The sequence below is a fragment of the Atheta coriaria genome, unplaced genomic scaffold, assembly GCF_025399875.1.
Source record: "Atheta coriaria isolate IRGN ID8LTWV9N9 unplaced genomic scaffold, Caltech_Dcor_3.1 hic_scaffold_7_pilon, whole genome shotgun sequence".
Lineage (NCBI taxonomy): Eukaryota > Metazoa > Arthropoda > Insecta > Coleoptera > Staphylinidae > Dalotia > Dalotia coriaria.
Genome location: NW_027045449.1, coordinates 4,851,013 through 4,868,683, shown reverse-complemented (window position 1 = coordinate 4,868,683; position 17,671 = coordinate 4,851,013). Strand labels below are relative to the sequence as shown.

Genomic DNA, 17,671 nt, shown 5'->3' with positions numbered 1-17,671 from the left:
GTAAATGTTTAATTATAGAGGTATAGTGGTATATAGAGGAATCGATATATTTCCTATCAAACTAAATTTCTACTTATCTATATATATAAAAGAAATTCGTGTTAGTTAACTCCATTATAACTAAAGAACCGCTAATCCAATTTAGCTAAAAATTGGTGGAGAGGTAGCTTAGGGCCAGGAGAAGGTAATGAAAACTTTTCTAAAAGGGCACTAAACGACACTAAAAAGAGAATATGGATTATCTTGCGGGAGAACAAGAGAACGCAAATACAAAGTTTTCTATTATCTCCGTCTCCTCTTTGTGCGATGCTTCGTAGCTTCCCCCCTAAGCATAGACGTGTGTATGTGTGTACGTGTGGGTTGAAGTCGACCGGTTGTTGTTTTTGTTTGGAGAAGGTTACTAGGATACTTTTTGAAGTGAAAACTTCTTTAGAGAACACTAAACGACACTGAAAGGAAACAAACATATTCGCTTATATGGTTTAGCCTACGGGAGAAAAAGAACACACAAATATAATGTTTTCTGTTATCTCCCTCTCCTCTTTGTGCGATTCGTAGCTTCTCCCTAAGCATATACGTGCGTGGGTGTGTACGTGTTGGTTGAAATTGCCCTGTTGATGTGTTGGTTTGAATAAGACTTAGTAAGTGTAGGATACTTTTTTTAATACTTTTTGAAGTGAAAACTTCCTTGGATGATACTAAACGAGTTTTCTCCGTCTCTTCTTCGTGCGATGCTTCGTAGCTTCCTCACTCAACATGCAGCGACCAAAACGATCAAATCTTATCCGACAAAACCGTAATGCAACTAGGATTCAAAGGATTGCGAATGAAAGGACTGAAGAAGAACAAAAAATTGCACGTGAAAAGCGCCGTGTTAGTATGACTCGACTTTGTGCTTCTCAATCACAAGAGCATAGCGAGGCGGAACAAAGTTTGCCGGGTCAGCTAGTTAATTATATAAAGTTAATTTTTTATTATTTTAAATAAATATTTAAAAAAAAACATTATATATAATTATATTTTGCAATTTGTGTTACCTTTTTATTTACTGTAATTATATGGGCATTCATCTGTTATGAATAAATCCAAATTAATTAAGAAAAATGTTCTGCGATCTGATTTTGTGCATTTTGGTTTCTAAACCGTTTACAGTTTTGTGTTTGATACAAATAATTTGTGTCTTCTTGATTGCATTCCTCAATCTGATTAATTATTTATATGCTGATAACACTCGATTACTCCCAAATATTTTCATTATTTATGTTTTGTTAAATCAAATGGACATGCAATGTTGATAAAATAAAACCAAAATAAATTTATTGGTAATTAATTACAGAATTGTATGAATTAAAAATAGATATATACATAAATATATTGATAAGACAAAATATGCAAAGATCAAATTTGCATTCGAAAACAAAATTGATACAGCTGATATCCGTAGTAAGGTTTTTATCACGAATGTTTTCATTGACGACGCAAACGTGATCCAATGTACTTAGTGCTGTGTGCTTCCCAGTTTACACTCTCGTTCATCGTAAAATTTTACCAGTCGTGATTTACAACCATCATGATTATACTTTTTGCAAATAAGCAATATGAATTTGAATTGATATAAATATCAGCGCAGTTTCTGCTTCATCATCAGTACCAAACGAACTGAAGTTCAATCTACTAGTTCAACAGTACCTAAATTAAGAGATATAAAAACATTAATAACCATGTCTTGTTTAAATGCGATTGTGCTTGCCCTGGCCACTATTGCCATTGCTCAGATAAACGCTATTCCAGTTTACCAAGATTCTAATGGCAACGAGTATTATCTAGTACCAGTAGCGGCTGTTCAATCTCAAGAAAGCCACAGACATGTTAGGTAATAATAATTATTATTTACTTATGTTTCTCTATTAATACAAATTAGAAGAATTATATTATTTATGATATAATTTATTAGATCTGCAAATCCTCAACGTGAAACGACCTATGATATTGGCAACAAACATGTTGGACTTGGTCAAAAATACACCTTTGTCGACAACGATAAACACCAATTCTCTGCGAATGCATATGGTGGACGTGATTTCGCTCCCAAGGGGCCTCTGACCACTGGACAAGGTGCTGAATATCTTCACAAACCATCAGGCAGCAACTTCCAAGTGAACGCCGAGAATACTCGCGGTGCTGGTACCGACTTCAAGGCTACCGGAACTTACAACTTCTTCCAGACTCAGGACAAACGTGGTCGCGTGGGTGTTGCCGGCGAGTACGAACGCCATTATGGAGGACGAGGTGGCACCACTGATCCTAAATACAATGTTCTTCTTAAGGGCAGCTACGATTTTTAAATAGACTCAATCAAATGTGTTTCTTGAAGCTTTAATATTTATTATACTAATTTGTAAATCTTAAAAGATATATAAGAAATAAAGAAAATTTTATAAACATAAATATTATAAATGTTTAATTATAAATGTTATATAAGTATAGATATATTCCCTATTAAATTTAATTGCTAGTACAACTCTAGTTATCAAGTTACAATATAAAGTAATTGTTTTATTTTACTAGTAAGGAGATGCATTATTACTTCCTTTGCAGTATTATAAATTATTTCGGATTACAAGCACAAATAAAATGTTTAAAAAATTAACTATAATTCTGTTTAGATATTAGAATATTGGTGGGTACATGTTTTAAATAAAAAAATTGTATATAATTATATTTTGCAATTTGAATTTAATTTTTTTGCTGTAAACATATGGGCATTCATTTTTTATGTGCATTTTTGCTTGTAGTCCAATTACTGCATTTTTATGCAAATAATTTGTTTCTTCTTGATTGCGTTGCTCCATCAGATTTATTATTCATCTGCTGAATATTCCTTTCAGATATTTTCATTATTTATATTTTGTAATAATCCAATGTACATGCAATGCTGATTAAATAAAACCAAAATAAATCTATTAATAATTAATTTCTGAAATGTCTGTGTTAAAAATAGATATGATGACGTATATTCATAAGACAAAATATGCAGTGATCAAATTTGCAGCCGCAAACAAAATTGATACAGTTGAAATCCGTTGCAAGGTTTTTATCACGAATGTTTTCATTGACGTTGCAAAAACCTATGTAGTAAAATGTGCTTCCCAGTTTATGCTCTCGTTTATCGTAAAACTTTACCAGGCGTGATTTACAATAATCTTAATTATACTTTTTGCTTAGCAATATGAATTTGAATTTGTATATAAATATTCAAACAGTCTCTGTTTCAGCATCAGTACCATACGAACTGAAGTTTAATCAACTAGTTTCACTGCAAACTACAACTTATAAAGACATAAGCAAAAATGCCTTGCTTAAACGCGATTGTGCTTGCCCTGGCCACTATTGCCATTGCTCAGATAAACGCTATTCCAGTTTACGAAGATTCCAATGGTAACCAATATTATTTAGTACCGGTAGGTGCTGTGCAACCTCAGGAAAACCATAGACATGTCAGGTAATACTAATTCTTTATATTTTAACATTCAAACTAATTAAATGCATTATTACATTTTATAGATCGGCAAATCCTCAACGTGAAACCACTTATGACATTGGCAACCAGCACGTTGGACTTGGTCAAAAATACACATTTGTCGACAACGATAAACACCAATTCTCTGCGAATGCATATGGCGGACGTGATTTTGGACCCAAAGGTCCTCTGACTACTGGACAAGGTGCTGAATATCTCCATAAACCATCAGGCAGCAACTTTCAAGTAAACGCTGAGAATACACGCGGTGCTGGTACCGACCTCAAAGCTTCCGGCACTTACAACTTCTTCCAGACCCAGGACAAACGCGGTCGTGTTGGTGTTGCCGGCGAGTACGAGCGTCATTACGGAGGACGAGGTGGTACCACTGATCCTAAATACAATGTTCTTCTTAAAGGAAGCTATGATTTTTAAATAGGCTCTATCAAAAATGTTTCCTAAAGCTTTAATATTTATTATACTAATGCATAAATCTTAAAATGAAATAAAAAATAAAAGAATATTGAGAATACGTATGTTTTAATGTTTAATTTAATTGATATAAAAATTTACTTGTAAAAGTTTCAGTAATTTTATTAGGTTGAAGTAACACTTGTCAGCTTCGTTAAAGAGAGCGGGGAGAAGAACTTACGGACCTGCGACTGAACTGCTGGACGACTCAGACTCGACTGAGCGCTCTCTTTTTATACCTGCGTCCGACCCGTTGAAAGTGGTGGGAGTAGGCGCGTCGGCAAGACCAAGAGTGCACTCTGTGACTCAAATTACTCCATTCCTTACCACTACTCGCCCCGTACACTCCAACAAGTTCCCTTACAGGCGCATCTTCCCCCACCAGTTTTAGCGGGATAGCCGCAGGTATAAAAGAGCACCGCGCAGTGATCACAGTGCTTACACGTGCCTGAGTCGTCCAGTAGTCCAGACGCAGGTTGCCCCACTTCATTTTGATTGCTCTTGCAACTCGCCTCACTGGCGTCTCATGTTAATAATTTTTCAAGCAACGTTTCTCAAATTACTATATTTAAAAAAGCAGAGATATTTTGTTATCATCACACCGCATCTGAATCTATATTGTGAGTTATATTAACGTCCAGTTTGGGGCATTTTAGATAACGATGGGTAGATTACATGTGTAATCTGATGCATTATCCTTTTCTAGAATTTGACTGCCTTGGGAGAAATACATAATGCTGAAATGGTTTCTATTCTTCTTTGATAAACATTTGAAAAAAATTGAGGTGTTATGAGTTATATCACGTAGTGCTTTTTTCAGTTTCTTAGTTTTATTATCAATAAATTGTATATAAAATAAATATTAAAGCTTTAAGGCTTAGAAATCATAGCTGCCTTTAAGAAGAACATTGTATTTAGGATCAGTAGTGCCACCACGACCTCCGTAATGGCGCTCGTATTCTCCGGCAACCCCCACACGACCTCGTTTGTCTTGGGTTTGGAAGAAGTTATAGGTTCCAGAAGCTTTGAAGTCTGTACCAGCACCGCGAGTATTCTCGGCGTTCACTTGGAAGTTGCTGCCTGATGGTTTGTGAAGATATTCAGCACCTTGTCCAGTGGTCAGAGGCCCCTTGGGAGCGAAATCACGTCCACCATATGCATTCGCAGAGAATTGGTGTTTATCGTTGTCGACAAAGGTGTATTTTTGACCAAGTCCAACATGTTTGTTGCCAATATCATAGGTGGTTTCACGTTGGGGATTAGCAGATCTAATAAATTATATCATAAATAAAATAAAATAAATAAAAAAATATAAAATAAATAAAATATTACTTCTAATTTGTTTTAATACAAAAATATAAATAATAATTATTATTACCTGACATGTCTATGGTGGTCTTGAGATTGAACAGCAGCTACTGGTACTAGATAATACTCGTTGCCATTAGTATCTTGGTAAACTGGAATAGCGTTTATTTGAGCAATGGCAATAGTTGCCAATGCAAGTACAATCACATTTAGATAAGACATATTTATTAATGTTTTTATAACTGGTAGTTTGCAGTTGAACTAGTTGATAGAACTTCAGTTCGTTTAGTACTGATGCTGAAACAGTAACTGCGCTAATATTTATACCAATTCAAATTCATATCGTTTATTTGCAAAAAGTGAAATTATAATGATTGTGAATCACGCCTAGTAAAGTTTTACGATGAACGCGAGAGTAAACTGGGAAGTACATACTACAACAGCTTCACGTTCGCAGAGTAAATTCTCGCTCGTGATAAAGTGAAGGTTTCGGATATAAACTGGTACATATTTGTTTACGTATGTAAATTTATTAGCACATATTTTGCATTATCAAATGAGTATTTTTCTTGAATATAATTATCATTAATAGCAGTTCAAATTATTTTAGGAGCTTTACTGTAATTGCTAGAGCATTGCATTTTTAAATTATTTCTTTATAAATTAGCAGGACTACGAGTTATAGAACGATAGTTATTAGCTACTTAATTATCTGTTTGGTAAATGTAGTTAAGAATACGCGGAAACAAAACCGTCTTTAACTTTTCGGAAGGGGTTTCTGAATCCTTGACCGAGCGCTATTTTTCCACAAACAATTACATTTTTCAATAGGTTCACTGTTGATTTTTCTTAAAACGATATTCGTACTTAGCAATCAAATTAAATTTTGTATTATTCGATAATTATTCTTGGTTATCTTAGTAATATTGGATCTGCTAAGGTTTTGGTGTATCGATTACGTGCACAGGTCGCCTCGTGGAAAAAAACGACTGGATGAAAAAGTAAGAAGACTTAAGAATTAAAAGTATTTCTCATTACAATCAATTAGTAATAATAGGATGCTGAATAAAATTATACGCATAGTTGTATTTGAAATTTATATTATCTTCTGACATAATAACCAACTACATAAACAATATATCTAAATTAACAAGGTATAAGTTATGTATCACTGCAATCTATAATAAACTAGCTGACCCGGCAAACTTTGTTCCGCTTCGCTTTGCTCTTGTGATTGAGAAGCACGAAGTCCAGTCATACTAACACGGCGCTTTTCACGTGCAATTTTTTGTTCCTCTTCAGTCCTTTCATTCGCAATCCTTTGAATCCTAGTTGCATTACTGTTTTGTCGGATAAGATTTGATCGCTTTGGTCGCTGCATGTTGAGTGGGAAAGCTACGAAGCATCGCACAATGAAGAGACGGAAAAAACTCGAAGGAAGTTTTCACTTCAAAAAGTATTAAAAAAAAGTATCCTACACCTACTAAGTCTTATTCAAACAAACACATCAACCGGGCAACTTCAACCAACTCGTACAAACCCACGCACGTCTATGCTTAGGGGGAAGCTACGAATCACACAAAGAGGAGAGGGGGATAATAGAAAACATTATATTTGTGTGCTCTTTTTCTCCCGTAGGCTAAACCATATAAGCGAATATGTTTGTTTCCTTTTAGTGTCGTTTAGTGTTCTCTAAAGAAGTTTTCACTTCAAAAAGTATCCTAGTAACCTTCTCCAAACAAAAACATCAACCGGTCAACTTCAACCCACACGTACACACATACACACGTCTATGCTTAGGGGGGAAGCTACGAAGCATCGCACAAAGAGGAGACGGGGATAATAGGAAACTTTGTATTTGCGTACTCTTATGCTCCCGCAAGATAATCCATATACGCAAATATGTTTGTCTCTTTTCAGTGTCGTTTAGTGCCTTTTTAGAAAAGTTTTCACTTCAAAAACTATCCCATTACCTTCTCCTGGCCCTAAGCTACCTCCCCACCAATTTTTAGCAAAATTGGATTAGCCGTTCTTTAGTTGTAAGCAAGGTAACTAACACGACTTTCTTTTATCTATATTTAGATTAAAGCTTCCCAAAACATTGAATATTTAATAACCACATGGGAAAGGACTACTTTGATTAGAATAAATTGGATTATCATATACATTCACATAAATTTATTGTCAAATGTTCTTTATTTATAATTAATTTCATTAATTTAAGTTTTACACATTAGTATTATAAATATTAAAGCTTCGACAAACACCTTTTCAAGAGCATGTTTAAAAATCATAACTGCCTTTAAGCAGAACATTATATCTAGGATTAGAAGTGCCACCTGGTCCTCTGTAATGGCGTTCGTACTCGCCGCCAACACCCACACGACCACGCTTGTCCTGAGTCTGGAAGAAGTTGTAAGTACCGGAAGCCTTGAAGTCAGTTCCAGCACCGCGAGTATTCTCAGCGTTCACTTGGAAGTTGCTGCCTGATGGTTTATGAAGATATTCAGCCCCTTGTCCAGTAGTCAAAGGTCCTTTGGGACCAAAATCACGTCCACCATATGCATGCGCAGAGAATTTGTGATTATCGTTGTCTACAAAAGTGAATTTTTGGCCAAGACCAGCGTGCTGGTTGCCAATATCATATGTGGTTTCACGTTGAGGATTCGCAGATCTAATAAATCACATTATTAGTAAATTTTGAAATAATTTCATAATATATTTAAATTATTGAGAAAAACATCATAAAGTCATTCAATTACCTGACTTGTCTATGATGACTTTCAAGTCCATCTAGTGGTACCAAATAGTATGCGTTGCCATTGATGTCTTCAACAACAGGAATGCCACTGATTTGCACAATGGCAATTGTTGCAATTGCAAGAATAATCAAATTAGTAGTATACATAATGATATTTTAATAATATAGTATGTATTATTGGTAGTTGTACTCGTTAATAGAGCAAAATTGGAACTGATGCTGTGACAGAAGGTTGTTGAATATTTATACTAATTTAGAGCAATATACTTTATTACTGAAATCAAATAATAGCACCAACAGAAAAAGTACAATTCAGAATGTAAATTACGTGCTTTATCATTCGAGCAGTAAAGTGGGAAGCACAAACATTATCTCCCGCAGTCTCTCGCTGAGACTGTTAAGTAACAACATTGCACATTTGCCAATTAAAGATAACACCAATCTAAAAATTTGCAAACTTATCAAAAAAATAATTAAAAAGCATTAATATGAATATAGATATTAATATCCATAAAAATTGTATAGTATTTCACTAGACTTTTAAAATTAAATGTATTAGTCATACAAATTGATCACAGAATGAATTTGATGATAATATACGCGTAAAATAGTAATTATTGATGTTTTTTGCTTCAATTTTATGAATTAAATACAATGTTTCGTTCATAGTCCGTAATATATTATTAAACACCAGGATATTTATCAAAACAGTACCTATATTTATATCTGCGCATCGTGCTAAACTAATTACGCTTACGTAACACCTGCGCGAAAAAGTCATTCGAGACATGACCGCAGACTTAATATACTTGATACATCCAACTAACATTTTACGCCAATGCGCAAACGATTAACTCCGACGCTCTCGTGATGCACGCTCTTGACGTAAATAAATAATACGAATATTGCGAATAGCAAAGGCACACCCACATGAACTTCTCGCTGTGAATATAACATTTAAATATTTCACAATTCCGGTGCATCCACATAATTAATTTAGATAATTTACTACACCAATCAAAACACGACAATAATTCATCCTTGACCTAATCAAACCACACACATACTTTGATATCACTTTTTATTAATAAGAAAGAGGAATTAAAATAATAAAACAATGACATTTAAAAAATATTTACAATGCTTACTTGCAATTACCTTGCAATGTTTTTTCTATAAAATGGCGGAAATAATAATTAGCAGCGCGTTAATTTTCGATTTCAAGGTGGAAGTGTTTCAAAGAGTATTCCAAGTGATTGAATATTCGTCATTCTGGCATCACACATATCTCGAGGGATCGTCTCATCAAGTCTCACCCAGTGAAGATTAGAATTGAAGGGATGACTTAGAATCGTCTACCACCAGCTGGGGCAGCACGACCTGCTTCAGGGTCTGGGTGGGCGGCAATCCATTCAAGGGCACGGGCAATCGCTGGTGGAATTTCGGGAGCCACTGGTAAATGAGCGCCTTGTGGGACGAAACCATTCTCATCAGCAGTGTATTGAATGCTGATGGGTGTACCATCAGGAGCGGTGTATTGGAATGATCCTTGCGCGGCTACAGCTGGACCTTCAGGACCTTGCACTTTAGGGCTGCCATTTTCTTGGGCTGAGATTCCATTATCAGTTTCATAACTGCAAATTATTAAAAATTACGATTATTATTACTTTTATCACTATTTATAAAAATATATAATTTTACCTCCATTGGTAAGATCCATCAGGGTTAATATCTGAATCTTGACGTAAGATGGCGGCATTAGGTGCTGGTCCACCGCCTCCCGAAGCTTGAGGACGGAATTGGGCGAGAGCACAGCCGAAAACGGCAACGAATACAATCTAAAATATATTAATTAAATTAATATCCTTATAATTATATAATTATATAATTAAATTAGTACTCACCAAAGTATTCATGTTTGATGTTTGTTAATTGTTCAAGTCACTGCAAAGACTGATGATGCACCAGTGGGGAACGCAGATATTTATATGTTGCAGCAGCAGCAACAAACCCTACCTCAGAATTTCGTCTTCCCAAGCAAATCATCATCGGTTAGATATGCATGCATCGTGCAGTCAGATCGAAAACGGAAAATGCACTATTAAACGTACTTTAATGCCAACAACTATAAACCTAATTAAATAATTACATATCTCAAACATAAATTTGAAAAATAACACACATTTTCAAGAAAAATTATTGAATACCCTAAAAAATATTACAATTAATTGTCGGCCATGTTGTTATTCATTTATAATCCGATTTAAGCTGTAAACATATTAAAATTTGCCATTTAGAATACTTAACCTTTAAAAAGACCACCAACTGATTTTTATGCAGACTGATGACAAGTATACACAAAAAAGTGCATCAATAATTAAATATATCGATATTTTATTTTAAAATAGATTAATTATGACGCATACAATAAGATTTTTCAATGAATAATTATATTTCTGCAATTATATAATCTTCTACTATATATACTTTCTAACAAATACGATTTGGAACAAGAAATTTATTATAAATCATAATTCATATTTTTCATAGGTATAAATAAGTATAAAATATTGTCTAGTCAACATAGTGTGTATAAATACAGAATGCGATGCGTGTCGGTTTGAATTTCATCTATTCGTTAGTTGTACTGTGTCAAACTTTCGCGAAGAGTTTTAACATATGTCGCATTTGTGTGGTAGTTAATTTTATGTCTCCTAGCGCAACAAATTTGTCACTTTTACGTTTTATTGCACATTTTTCAAATATTTGTCGTCGGATTTTACGTTGAAAATGTCTAAAATTAACCTTTTACGCATTTGATCTATGCGATATCAAATTATTTACAATTTAATTACAAGAAGTAAAAATTTGGTTAGACGTATATATTCTAACCTCACTTTTATATCCAGTGGTTGAAAATCACTAAAAATTTAATGGAATTGCGTAAACGTAAGTGTTTAAGAGACACATTTCAATATGGATTTTCTGATTGAAATGCAAAAATCTAAAACGAGTTACTAATTAACATTCGAATAAAGTAAATTTATGACGGGTTAAATGTTAATCGCGCTTTCTTTCAAACGTGGTTCGAAGATTGACCTATGAGAGACTTTACATTTAAATCGCTGTGATGCTATGAAAATCAAGTGATTTTCTACAAATATGAGAAGATGATTTTTACAGACAGTGTCACATAATACCTACTTGACTCACAACATAAAAATGTTAAAACTTTCAATGTATTTAATTGCAAATATATTTTATTTTAATATGTATTGTGCTAGAGTGGTGTTACGAGCAAGTGAAGTTAACTTAAACAAAGCTAAATTAAGTTGAGCACGTTTTGCGTGTGTCTGCGTCCGCCTTAGCGGCGATAAGACCGCTTAAGAACAATCGATAAATAACAGTTATTTTATGTTTAATAATCATTCAGCGGCACGACTCTAAATATCAGCTAAATTGTTTCTTTTCGCATGAGCTGCACTTTGAGCATAGTCGACGTATGTGCATGCGCAATCACAATTGCACAAAGAAATACAAGAACAATGATGCGCCAAGTCGCCAACAGGTGCAACAAACAAATGGAAACAAATTCCTTAGGAATGACTTAATGTAACTTCAGGTAGACACAACTATACTCCACTGTGATCTTCAGATCTTCACATCGGGTAAACGATTTAAATTGAAGGTTAAACATTCAATTATGACATAAACATTGTTATAAACAATTAAATTTATTTTTTTCAGCAAATTCTTCAGTTTAATTTACAGCAAAAGCTATTAACATGAATATTACTCTGTTTTGTATTAAATTCAATTCAATTTGCAATTTGAATGCTTATCATTTAACACGTAACGCATTATTACTTCAAGCAGACGTAGTTCGTAGTTGTGTCGAGTTCAATTACTATTTTTATACCAGCTGGGGCAATCACTGCAATCAGCTGATTTTATATCCAGTCATTATTTTCCCAGCATTTTCATACACACGATAAAGATGAAGATATGTTTTCGCGTAACCACTTTACAATCGAATGTTGTCGCTCGCAACATTCGCAATTTGCAAAATGCCAGCAAAAGAACGAAAACGGCGGCTTGTGCAATGTTTGAGGTACGGAATACAGAATTTCGATCGTTCAATAAGTCAATGCCTACCACAAAATACTTACACGTTTATAATCTGTATAATAAATAATTGCAAGTATCCATAGGTAAAAATGCAAAGTCTAAATTATTATCAATTCACTGGAAAACACAAAATAAATTTAATTGATTTGCAAGTCAAATTATCGTCTTAATATGTTGTTTTGCAATGTGATTTGGAAATAAATCGAATGTGTTCCCAGTTTTGATTCTACCGATGAAGTAAGTGAGCTGTTAATGCGAATCATTCTTTTATACTAGCATTGAACCCGAAAGGAATCCTTTCACCTTTGGTTAAATTAAGTTACGAATTGCCAAAAGCAAAAAATTGTATTTTACACCAATTTATAATGAAATAATAAACATTTTTGGTATTTTAAGCCTGCAACATCTTAATTTCTCTCTCTGATTCAATGCAATTACATAAAAAATGTTTATTATAGTGAATCTTGACCTGTAAGACCAGATCTAGGAACCTCGCCTACATTCAGCGCAAAAGAAACGAAACAAAAACGCTGTTTATACATTCGCGCATTTAAAACATTCAACATTCTCTTGTTCGGATCGTCGTTGAAGACGTTGCTCTTAAATGTCAGCAACACACGAAGCAATCTCTTCGTTTCCAATCTAATACAGAAACGAATAAAAAAATACAATAAATATTGAATGTGTAAAAACTGAAAACAATGTCAATTACTTATATTGTAATATATTTAATTAATTATTATTAATTCATCTGTGTAAATTACATGTTGTCATTGACGCTGTTGACAAATTTATGTCTGATTCCAGTCGTCCTTGTTAATTGACAAGAAGAAGCTTTATTTGCGCCTAAAATTATTTATTTTTTAAGATTATTCTTTTGAATCTATGAATTTCTAATGTACATTCGGTATTAGTACAACCAATGAACAATGTTCTTCATTTCTCAATTTTTGGGTAGGGCTGCTCGAAAATAAATAGCTCGCATGGGCGAAATTCAAATCACATCGAACTTGTCTTTCGATCATTCAACATGAAATTCATCGTAAGTAAAAAGTTTCAAATAAAATTCTATTAATGCCTAACGAATTATTTTGTTTTTAGATTGTTTTATCTGCTCTCTGCGCTGTTGCCTTGGCCGCTGGTCCAAATGAACCCGTACCAATTCTATCTCAAAATGCTGAGGTGAATTTCGATGGTAGTTATCAACATAACTTTGAAGCTGGCAATGGTATTTCTGCGCAAGAACAAGGAGTGTTGAAAAATGCTGGCCAGAAGGACGCTGAAGCTGAAGAAGTGCAGGGTGCGTTCAAGTACACTGCCCCTGATGGTACACCAATTTCTATTTCGTATGTCGCCAATGAGAACGGATTCCAGCCGCAAGGTGCTCATCTTCCGGTTGCACCCACTCCACCACCAATTCCGGCCGCTATTGCTCGTGCTCTTGACTGGATTGCCGCTCATCCACAGCCACAGGAAGGAAGCAAGAAGTTCTAAGCGCTAATCTTTTTATTGGACTGTGATATGATTAGGAAAACAACGGAAGCTACTAGTAATGTTATTTCTTGAGTCTGTCTGCAAGAATTAATGTTGTGCCATTATGTGATTGAAATATATGTGCAGAAAATACTTAATAAATTAATGCAAACAATTTCTGGTGTAAATTTTATTTTATTATTGAATTATGTTCTTTAAAAATTGCTTTCAGGGCAGGGTATTGCAGATTTTTATTTTTTAATTGAATTAACAATTATTTTTCAATTGTATTTTTGTAGATTCTTCACATTCTTTTAAAATGAATAAATGGCAAATTAAAAAAATATATTTAAATTTATTTAATTATTTTAAAAATGTGTATTTTAGGAATTGAGGAGTTCGTGAATATTTAAAATTTAACAGAAATCGAAAAAAAAAAAAAAAACTCAAAATGTAAATAATCCACAGTAGAATGCGAAAAGTTTAATTTTATCCACTTTATTTGCGTTTATTTAATCATTAATTCAAGAATAAACCCAGTACTAGGTAATTAATGATTAAACATATAATTAATTACATGCAATACACGTTATTAAACTTTACTACATTTTATTATTAAGATAGATTATTTTAAACATACAGAAATATGTTTTTACTATAAACTGTACCCTTTGTAGGTTAGGATAGGTTATGATTCTAAAGTTATTTTAAAATCTGTTTCTGATTTTATCATATATTTAACGCTGACGTAAAGAAACATCATATATATTTAAATTTATTAGAAAAAGAAAGGATGTAAATAAATAAATCTAAATGCTAAAAGTTTATATTAAATTGTAACCTTGAGGACAATCAAACACAAATTGTCAAAACTAACAAATTGCGAATAAAAACTGGCTATGTGAATGCTACTTGCACATTATTTACACCTATAAAAGCAAAGATGCGCTAAAATGCAACAGTACTGTAATCGCAATCCTGCAATCAACTTCCAGTAATCAATAAAGATGAAATCAGTGAGTAACTAAACATAAACTATTTATTTTCAATTATTACAAATAATTTTATTTACTTTAATTTAATATTGAATTGCAGTTAATTTTTGTTGCCTTGTTTGTGGCCGTGAGCTATGCTGCGGAAGAACCCATCGCCATTGTTAAGCAAGATGCCGAAGTAAACTTTGATGGCTCTTACCACCATTCTTTTGAAACTGCGCATGGTATTGCAGTACAAGAGCAAGGCCAGCTGAAGAATGCTGGCAACAAAGATACAGAAGCTGAGGAAGTAACTGGTTCCTTTTCTTTTACTGCCCCTGATGGCACCAAGTACTCTGTAAACTACGTGGCTAATGAAAATGGCTTCCAACCTGATGCTGCACATTTACCAGTTGCACCAACGCCGCCACCAATTCCAGCCGCCATTCAAAAAGCGCTCGATTGGATTGCTGCCCATCCTGAACCTCAAGATGGCAAGAAATTCTAAATGACAATTGAATAATTGTAAATATTTTTTCAAATATACGATCAAAATTATTTTTATTAATTGCCATATATGTATTTATGATCGTATGCTATGCAACTCAATATACTGTCACATAACAGTATGGATGCATATGTTGCATATTGCAACCTTCATTTTCCATTTCCAGTTTCAACACTTTTATTCAATAGAAGTAAAGATTCGCTTTCTAGTAAAATTGCTTCATACATATGCAAATTATGACATCCTCCAATTCGCAAAAGTAAAAGATTACTAACCTTGACAATACTAAACACTTTTTTCACTTTTTTTACTCTTCGGTGAAATCATTAGGAAAAAACAAACACTGGGCAATTCCAGACAGTATTAGTTAGCAATATATTTATAATATGCAGATTATAGAACATCATCAATTGACGCCTCACACGTGAACAAGACGTGTCTGAACGAGGCAATAAAATATTTCTGAAAACTAGTTTGAAATCGATTTAAATGTTACATAAATTTTGCGTTTTGAAGGTCCGGATGCTTTAAACATTTATTTAAAGTTGTCATTTACATTAGCGTTAAACCTTCGCCAACAACCTTGAAATTGCAGATTAGCAAGAGAAGAACTCAGCGAATCTCACTAGAAAAAAGATGATGCGACTAAGTAGTCTGGTGACATTTAATGTGTGATCTATTATTTTATTCGACGTTAAATAATGGTAATATTGGTATTTAAACGGAAAAAAATTAAATACATATTAAATAATAATAAATTTGAAGATTAAAATGATTTTTTTTTAAATTTAGCTAAATTAGTGTAATCATACATGCAATTCAAAAATTGATTTTGCAATAATCTAAATATTGCGGCATTTCTTTTGTGGGTTAATGTCATTATTAACTAAATACAAGATGGTACAACAAACAACAAACTTCAATTGCAATTATATTTAATTTTATGAGTATTTGTTGATTTGAGTTTGATGAGGTTAATTCTGAAACAAAATTCTATTTCACGTATTGCCAAAAGCATGTTGATTAAGCAAATGCAAGTTCGTATTTAATTTCATATTCTAGGCTATTAAAAGCCAAAAAATTAATTCTTGCATTTTGAACTTTTGATTCCATGTAACAAAAACCCAAAAATCATTCATTCTGTATCTTTTGCGCGGCCTTGCCTCTGGGCGTCTGTTTCGTAAAAAACTGTAATATCTCTCTGTTATAACACATCCATACATTAAGCGATTAAAATATACCCACCGTCAGGTGTAGAAGTCGCTGATGATATACAAGTATTGTCCATCTTTGCCTGATCTCGTCCTCATCGCAACAATACACGAAATTTCGGGCATGCGTGTGTGTACGTGCCACGAATGTGTGTCGATTGTGGAGTGTGAAATTCGCATGTGCGTGTGCGTGATTCCGCACGTGGGGAGGCACCGCTGCTTTAATTTCTGAGTATAAATAGTTGATGCGATGTGACGATCATCATCAGTTCCATTTTACGAACTAGTGCAAATATATCCGAAAATGTTCAAATTTGTGAGTATTATGCTAAAACGACTAGGCAATCAGTGAAATAATAATAATAATTAACTTTGGATATTTGTAGGTGTTGTCATGTGCCCTTATCGCGGTGGTGGCCGCCGATGTGTCCCATTTGGTGCGCAAATCAAATGTTGCACCTGGACAGGAAGCTTCTGCTAATATTCTTCGTTCAGAGAGTGATATCCAACCCGACGGCAGTTATAACTGGGCGTAAGTAAATTACAATTAAAAATAATTTTTTTTTTTAATTATTTTTGTCGTTTGTAGATACGAAACCGATAATGGAATCCAAGCTCAAGAAGCTGCGCAGATCCGTCAATTGGGCCCAGAGGAAGTAGCAAAGAATGCTCAGGGTTCCTTCTCCTGGACCTCCCCCGAAGGTGAAACCGTTCAGATCTCGTACGTTGCTGACGAGAACGGTTATCAACCACAGGGTAATCTGCCAACTCCACCACCAATCCCAGCTGCCATCCAGAAGGCTCTCGACTGGATTGCTGCCCACCCACAACCTCAAGAACCCAACAAACGCTTCTAAATTTACTTAAAAACTACCCAAAAACAAAAAATACATTAATAATGACATAATGTCATTTAAAGAGACAAAAATATGAAAAAATACAAAAATACACTGCCATAAAATGTAATATTTCTGTAAATAAAGAAAATAGAATATGAATTTGTATTGACGTAGTTAAATAAGGTTGAAAATTAATTTGTAAAAGTTAAATAATTATTCAGAGACGCATCGATTGCATCATGGCGACAGTTGAGAGATTGCACGGGATCAAGTGACATTTATAATTCAAGAACATCTTTTTGTGTCATGCGCGTTGTGGAAAGAAGGTTTCATGAAATATCAAAATATACCTACGCATATCATATAAGATGTTTTGCATTGGACTTAATTTAATAATTCAATCAATAAAAATAACTAGTGTGATACGACTACTAAACCTTGATCTTCTTTAAAGTGTTAACACAACTATTAACAAACT

The 17,671-nt window shown here is 33.8% G+C and overlaps 8 protein-coding genes and 1 long non-coding RNA gene across 9 annotated transcripts; 5 read left to right on the top strand and 4 right to left on the bottom strand.

Moving 5' to 3' along the window:
* Nucleotides 1-1,630: 1,630 nt before the first annotated feature.
* LOC135795385 (uncharacterized) lies at nt 1,631-2,448 on the top strand. The gene is made up of 2 exons (XM_065307063.1): nt 1,631-1,873; nt 1,955-2,448. The coding sequence occupies exons 1-2, from the start codon at nt 1,722-1,724 to the stop codon at nt 2,343-2,345; spliced, it is 543 nt and encodes a 180-aa protein (XP_065163135.1). The 5' UTR covers nt 1,631-1,721; the 3' UTR covers nt 2,346-2,448.
* Nucleotides 2,449-3,272: 824 nt separating this feature from the next.
* On the top strand, nt 3,273-4,050 carry LOC135795410 (uncharacterized). Its single transcript, XM_065307091.1, has 2 exons — nt 3,273-3,502; nt 3,565-4,050. Exons 1-2 carry the CDS (start codon nt 3,351-3,353, stop codon nt 3,953-3,955), a joined length of 543 nt encoding a protein of 180 aa, XP_065163163.1. The 5' UTR covers nt 3,273-3,350; the 3' UTR covers nt 3,956-4,050.
* Nucleotides 4,051-4,799: 749 nt separating this feature from the next.
* On the bottom strand, nt 4,800-5,613 carry LOC135795389 (uncharacterized). The gene is made up of 2 exons (XM_065307067.1): nt 5,370-5,613; nt 4,800-5,259 (listed from the first exon to the last, which is right to left on the bottom strand). The coding sequence occupies exons 1-2, from the start codon at nt 5,519-5,521 to the stop codon at nt 4,869-4,871; spliced, it is 543 nt and encodes a 180-aa protein (XP_065163139.1). The 5' UTR covers nt 5,522-5,613; the 3' UTR covers nt 4,800-4,868.
* A 1,863-nt stretch (nt 5,614-7,476) lies between these two features.
* Nucleotides 7,477-8,278, bottom strand: LOC135795402 (uncharacterized). Its single transcript, XM_065307081.1, has 2 exons — nt 8,062-8,278; nt 7,477-7,973 (listed from the first exon to the last, which is right to left on the bottom strand). The coding sequence occupies exons 1-2, from the start codon at nt 8,205-8,207 to the stop codon at nt 7,583-7,585; spliced, it is 537 nt and encodes a 178-aa protein (XP_065163153.1). The 5' UTR covers nt 8,208-8,278; the 3' UTR covers nt 7,477-7,582.
* Nucleotides 8,279-9,124: 846 nt separating this feature from the next.
* Nucleotides 9,125-10,100, bottom strand: LOC135796030 (endocuticle structural glycoprotein ABD-4-like). The gene is made up of 3 exons (XM_065307911.1): nt 9,965-10,100; nt 9,762-9,898; nt 9,125-9,694 (listed from the first exon to the last, which is right to left on the bottom strand). Exons 1-3 carry the CDS (start codon nt 9,974-9,976, stop codon nt 9,406-9,408), a joined length of 438 nt encoding a protein of 145 aa, XP_065163983.1. The 5' UTR covers nt 9,977-10,100; the 3' UTR covers nt 9,125-9,405.
* Nucleotides 10,101-13,195: 3,095 nt separating this feature from the next.
* Nucleotides 13,196-13,836, top strand: LOC135795378 (endocuticle structural glycoprotein SgAbd-2-like). Its single transcript, XM_065307056.1, has 2 exons — nt 13,196-13,230; nt 13,290-13,836. Exons 1-2 carry the CDS (start codon nt 13,219-13,221, stop codon nt 13,680-13,682), a joined length of 405 nt encoding a protein of 134 aa, XP_065163128.1. The 5' UTR covers nt 13,196-13,218; the 3' UTR covers nt 13,683-13,836.
* A 736-nt stretch (nt 13,837-14,572) lies between these two features.
* On the top strand, nt 14,573-15,193 carry LOC135795384 (endocuticle structural glycoprotein SgAbd-2-like). The gene is made up of 2 exons (XM_065307062.1): nt 14,573-14,677; nt 14,757-15,193. The coding sequence occupies exons 1-2, from the start codon at nt 14,669-14,671 to the stop codon at nt 15,141-15,143; spliced, it is 396 nt and encodes a 131-aa protein (XP_065163134.1). The 5' UTR covers nt 14,573-14,668; the 3' UTR covers nt 15,144-15,193.
* An 868-nt stretch (nt 15,194-16,061) lies between these two features.
* LOC135795445 (uncharacterized) lies at nt 16,062-16,677 on the bottom strand. Its single transcript, XR_010549077.1, has 2 exons — nt 16,389-16,677; nt 16,062-16,331 (listed from the first exon to the last, which is right to left on the bottom strand). It is a non-coding gene; the product is annotated as an uncharacterized lncRNA (long non-coding RNA).
* Nucleotides 16,535-17,352, top strand: LOC135795444 (larval cuticle protein LCP-17-like). Its single transcript, XM_065307130.1, has 3 exons — nt 16,535-16,670; nt 16,741-16,886; nt 16,944-17,352. The coding sequence occupies exons 1-3, from the start codon at nt 16,659-16,661 to the stop codon at nt 17,209-17,211; spliced, it is 426 nt and encodes a 141-aa protein (XP_065163202.1). The 5' UTR covers nt 16,535-16,658; the 3' UTR covers nt 17,212-17,352.
* Nucleotides 17,353-17,671: the final 319 nt, after the last annotated feature.

Excerpts from the sequence above, each read along its gene's own strand:
- LOC135795444 (XM_065307130.1), top strand. Across the intron at positions 16,887-16,943 it reads GACGGCAGTTATAACTGGGC|ATACGAAACCGATAATGGAA; the intron begins GTAAGTAAATTA and ends TGTCGTTTGTAG.
- LOC135795410 (XM_065307091.1), top strand. The coding sequence starts at position 3,351 with ATGCCTTGCTTAAACGCGATTGTGCTTGCCCTGGCCACTATTGCCATT. Across the intron at positions 3,503-3,564 it reads GAAAACCATAGACATGTCAG|ATCGGCAAATCCTCAACGTG; the intron begins GTAATACTAATT and ends TACATTTTATAG.
- LOC135796030 (XM_065307911.1), bottom strand. Across the intron at positions 9,695-9,761 it reads GATGGATCTTACCAATGGAG|TTATGAAACTGATAATGGAA; the intron begins GTAAAATTATAT and ends AATAATTTGCAG.
- LOC135795385 (XM_065307063.1), top strand. The coding sequence starts at position 1,722 with ATGTCTTGTTTAAATGCGATTGTGCTTGCCCTGGCCACTATTGCCATT. Across the intron at positions 1,874-1,954 it reads GAAAGCCACAGACATGTTAG|ATCTGCAAATCCTCAACGTG; the intron begins GTAATAATAATT and ends ATAATTTATTAG.
- LOC135795402 (XM_065307081.1), bottom strand. The coding sequence starts at position 8,207 with ATGTATACTACTAATTTGATTATTCTTGCAATTGCAACAATTGCCATT. Across the intron at positions 7,974-8,061 it reads AGTCATCATAGACAAGTCAG|ATCTGCGAATCCTCAACGTG; the intron begins GTAATTGAATGA and ends GTGATTTATTAG.
- LOC135795389 (XM_065307067.1), bottom strand. The coding sequence starts at position 5,521 with ATGTCTTATCTAAATGTGATTGTACTTGCATTGGCAACTATTGCCATT. Across the intron at positions 5,260-5,369 it reads GACCACCATAGACATGTCAG|ATCTGCTAATCCCCAACGTG; the intron begins GTAATAATAATT and ends ATAATTTATTAG.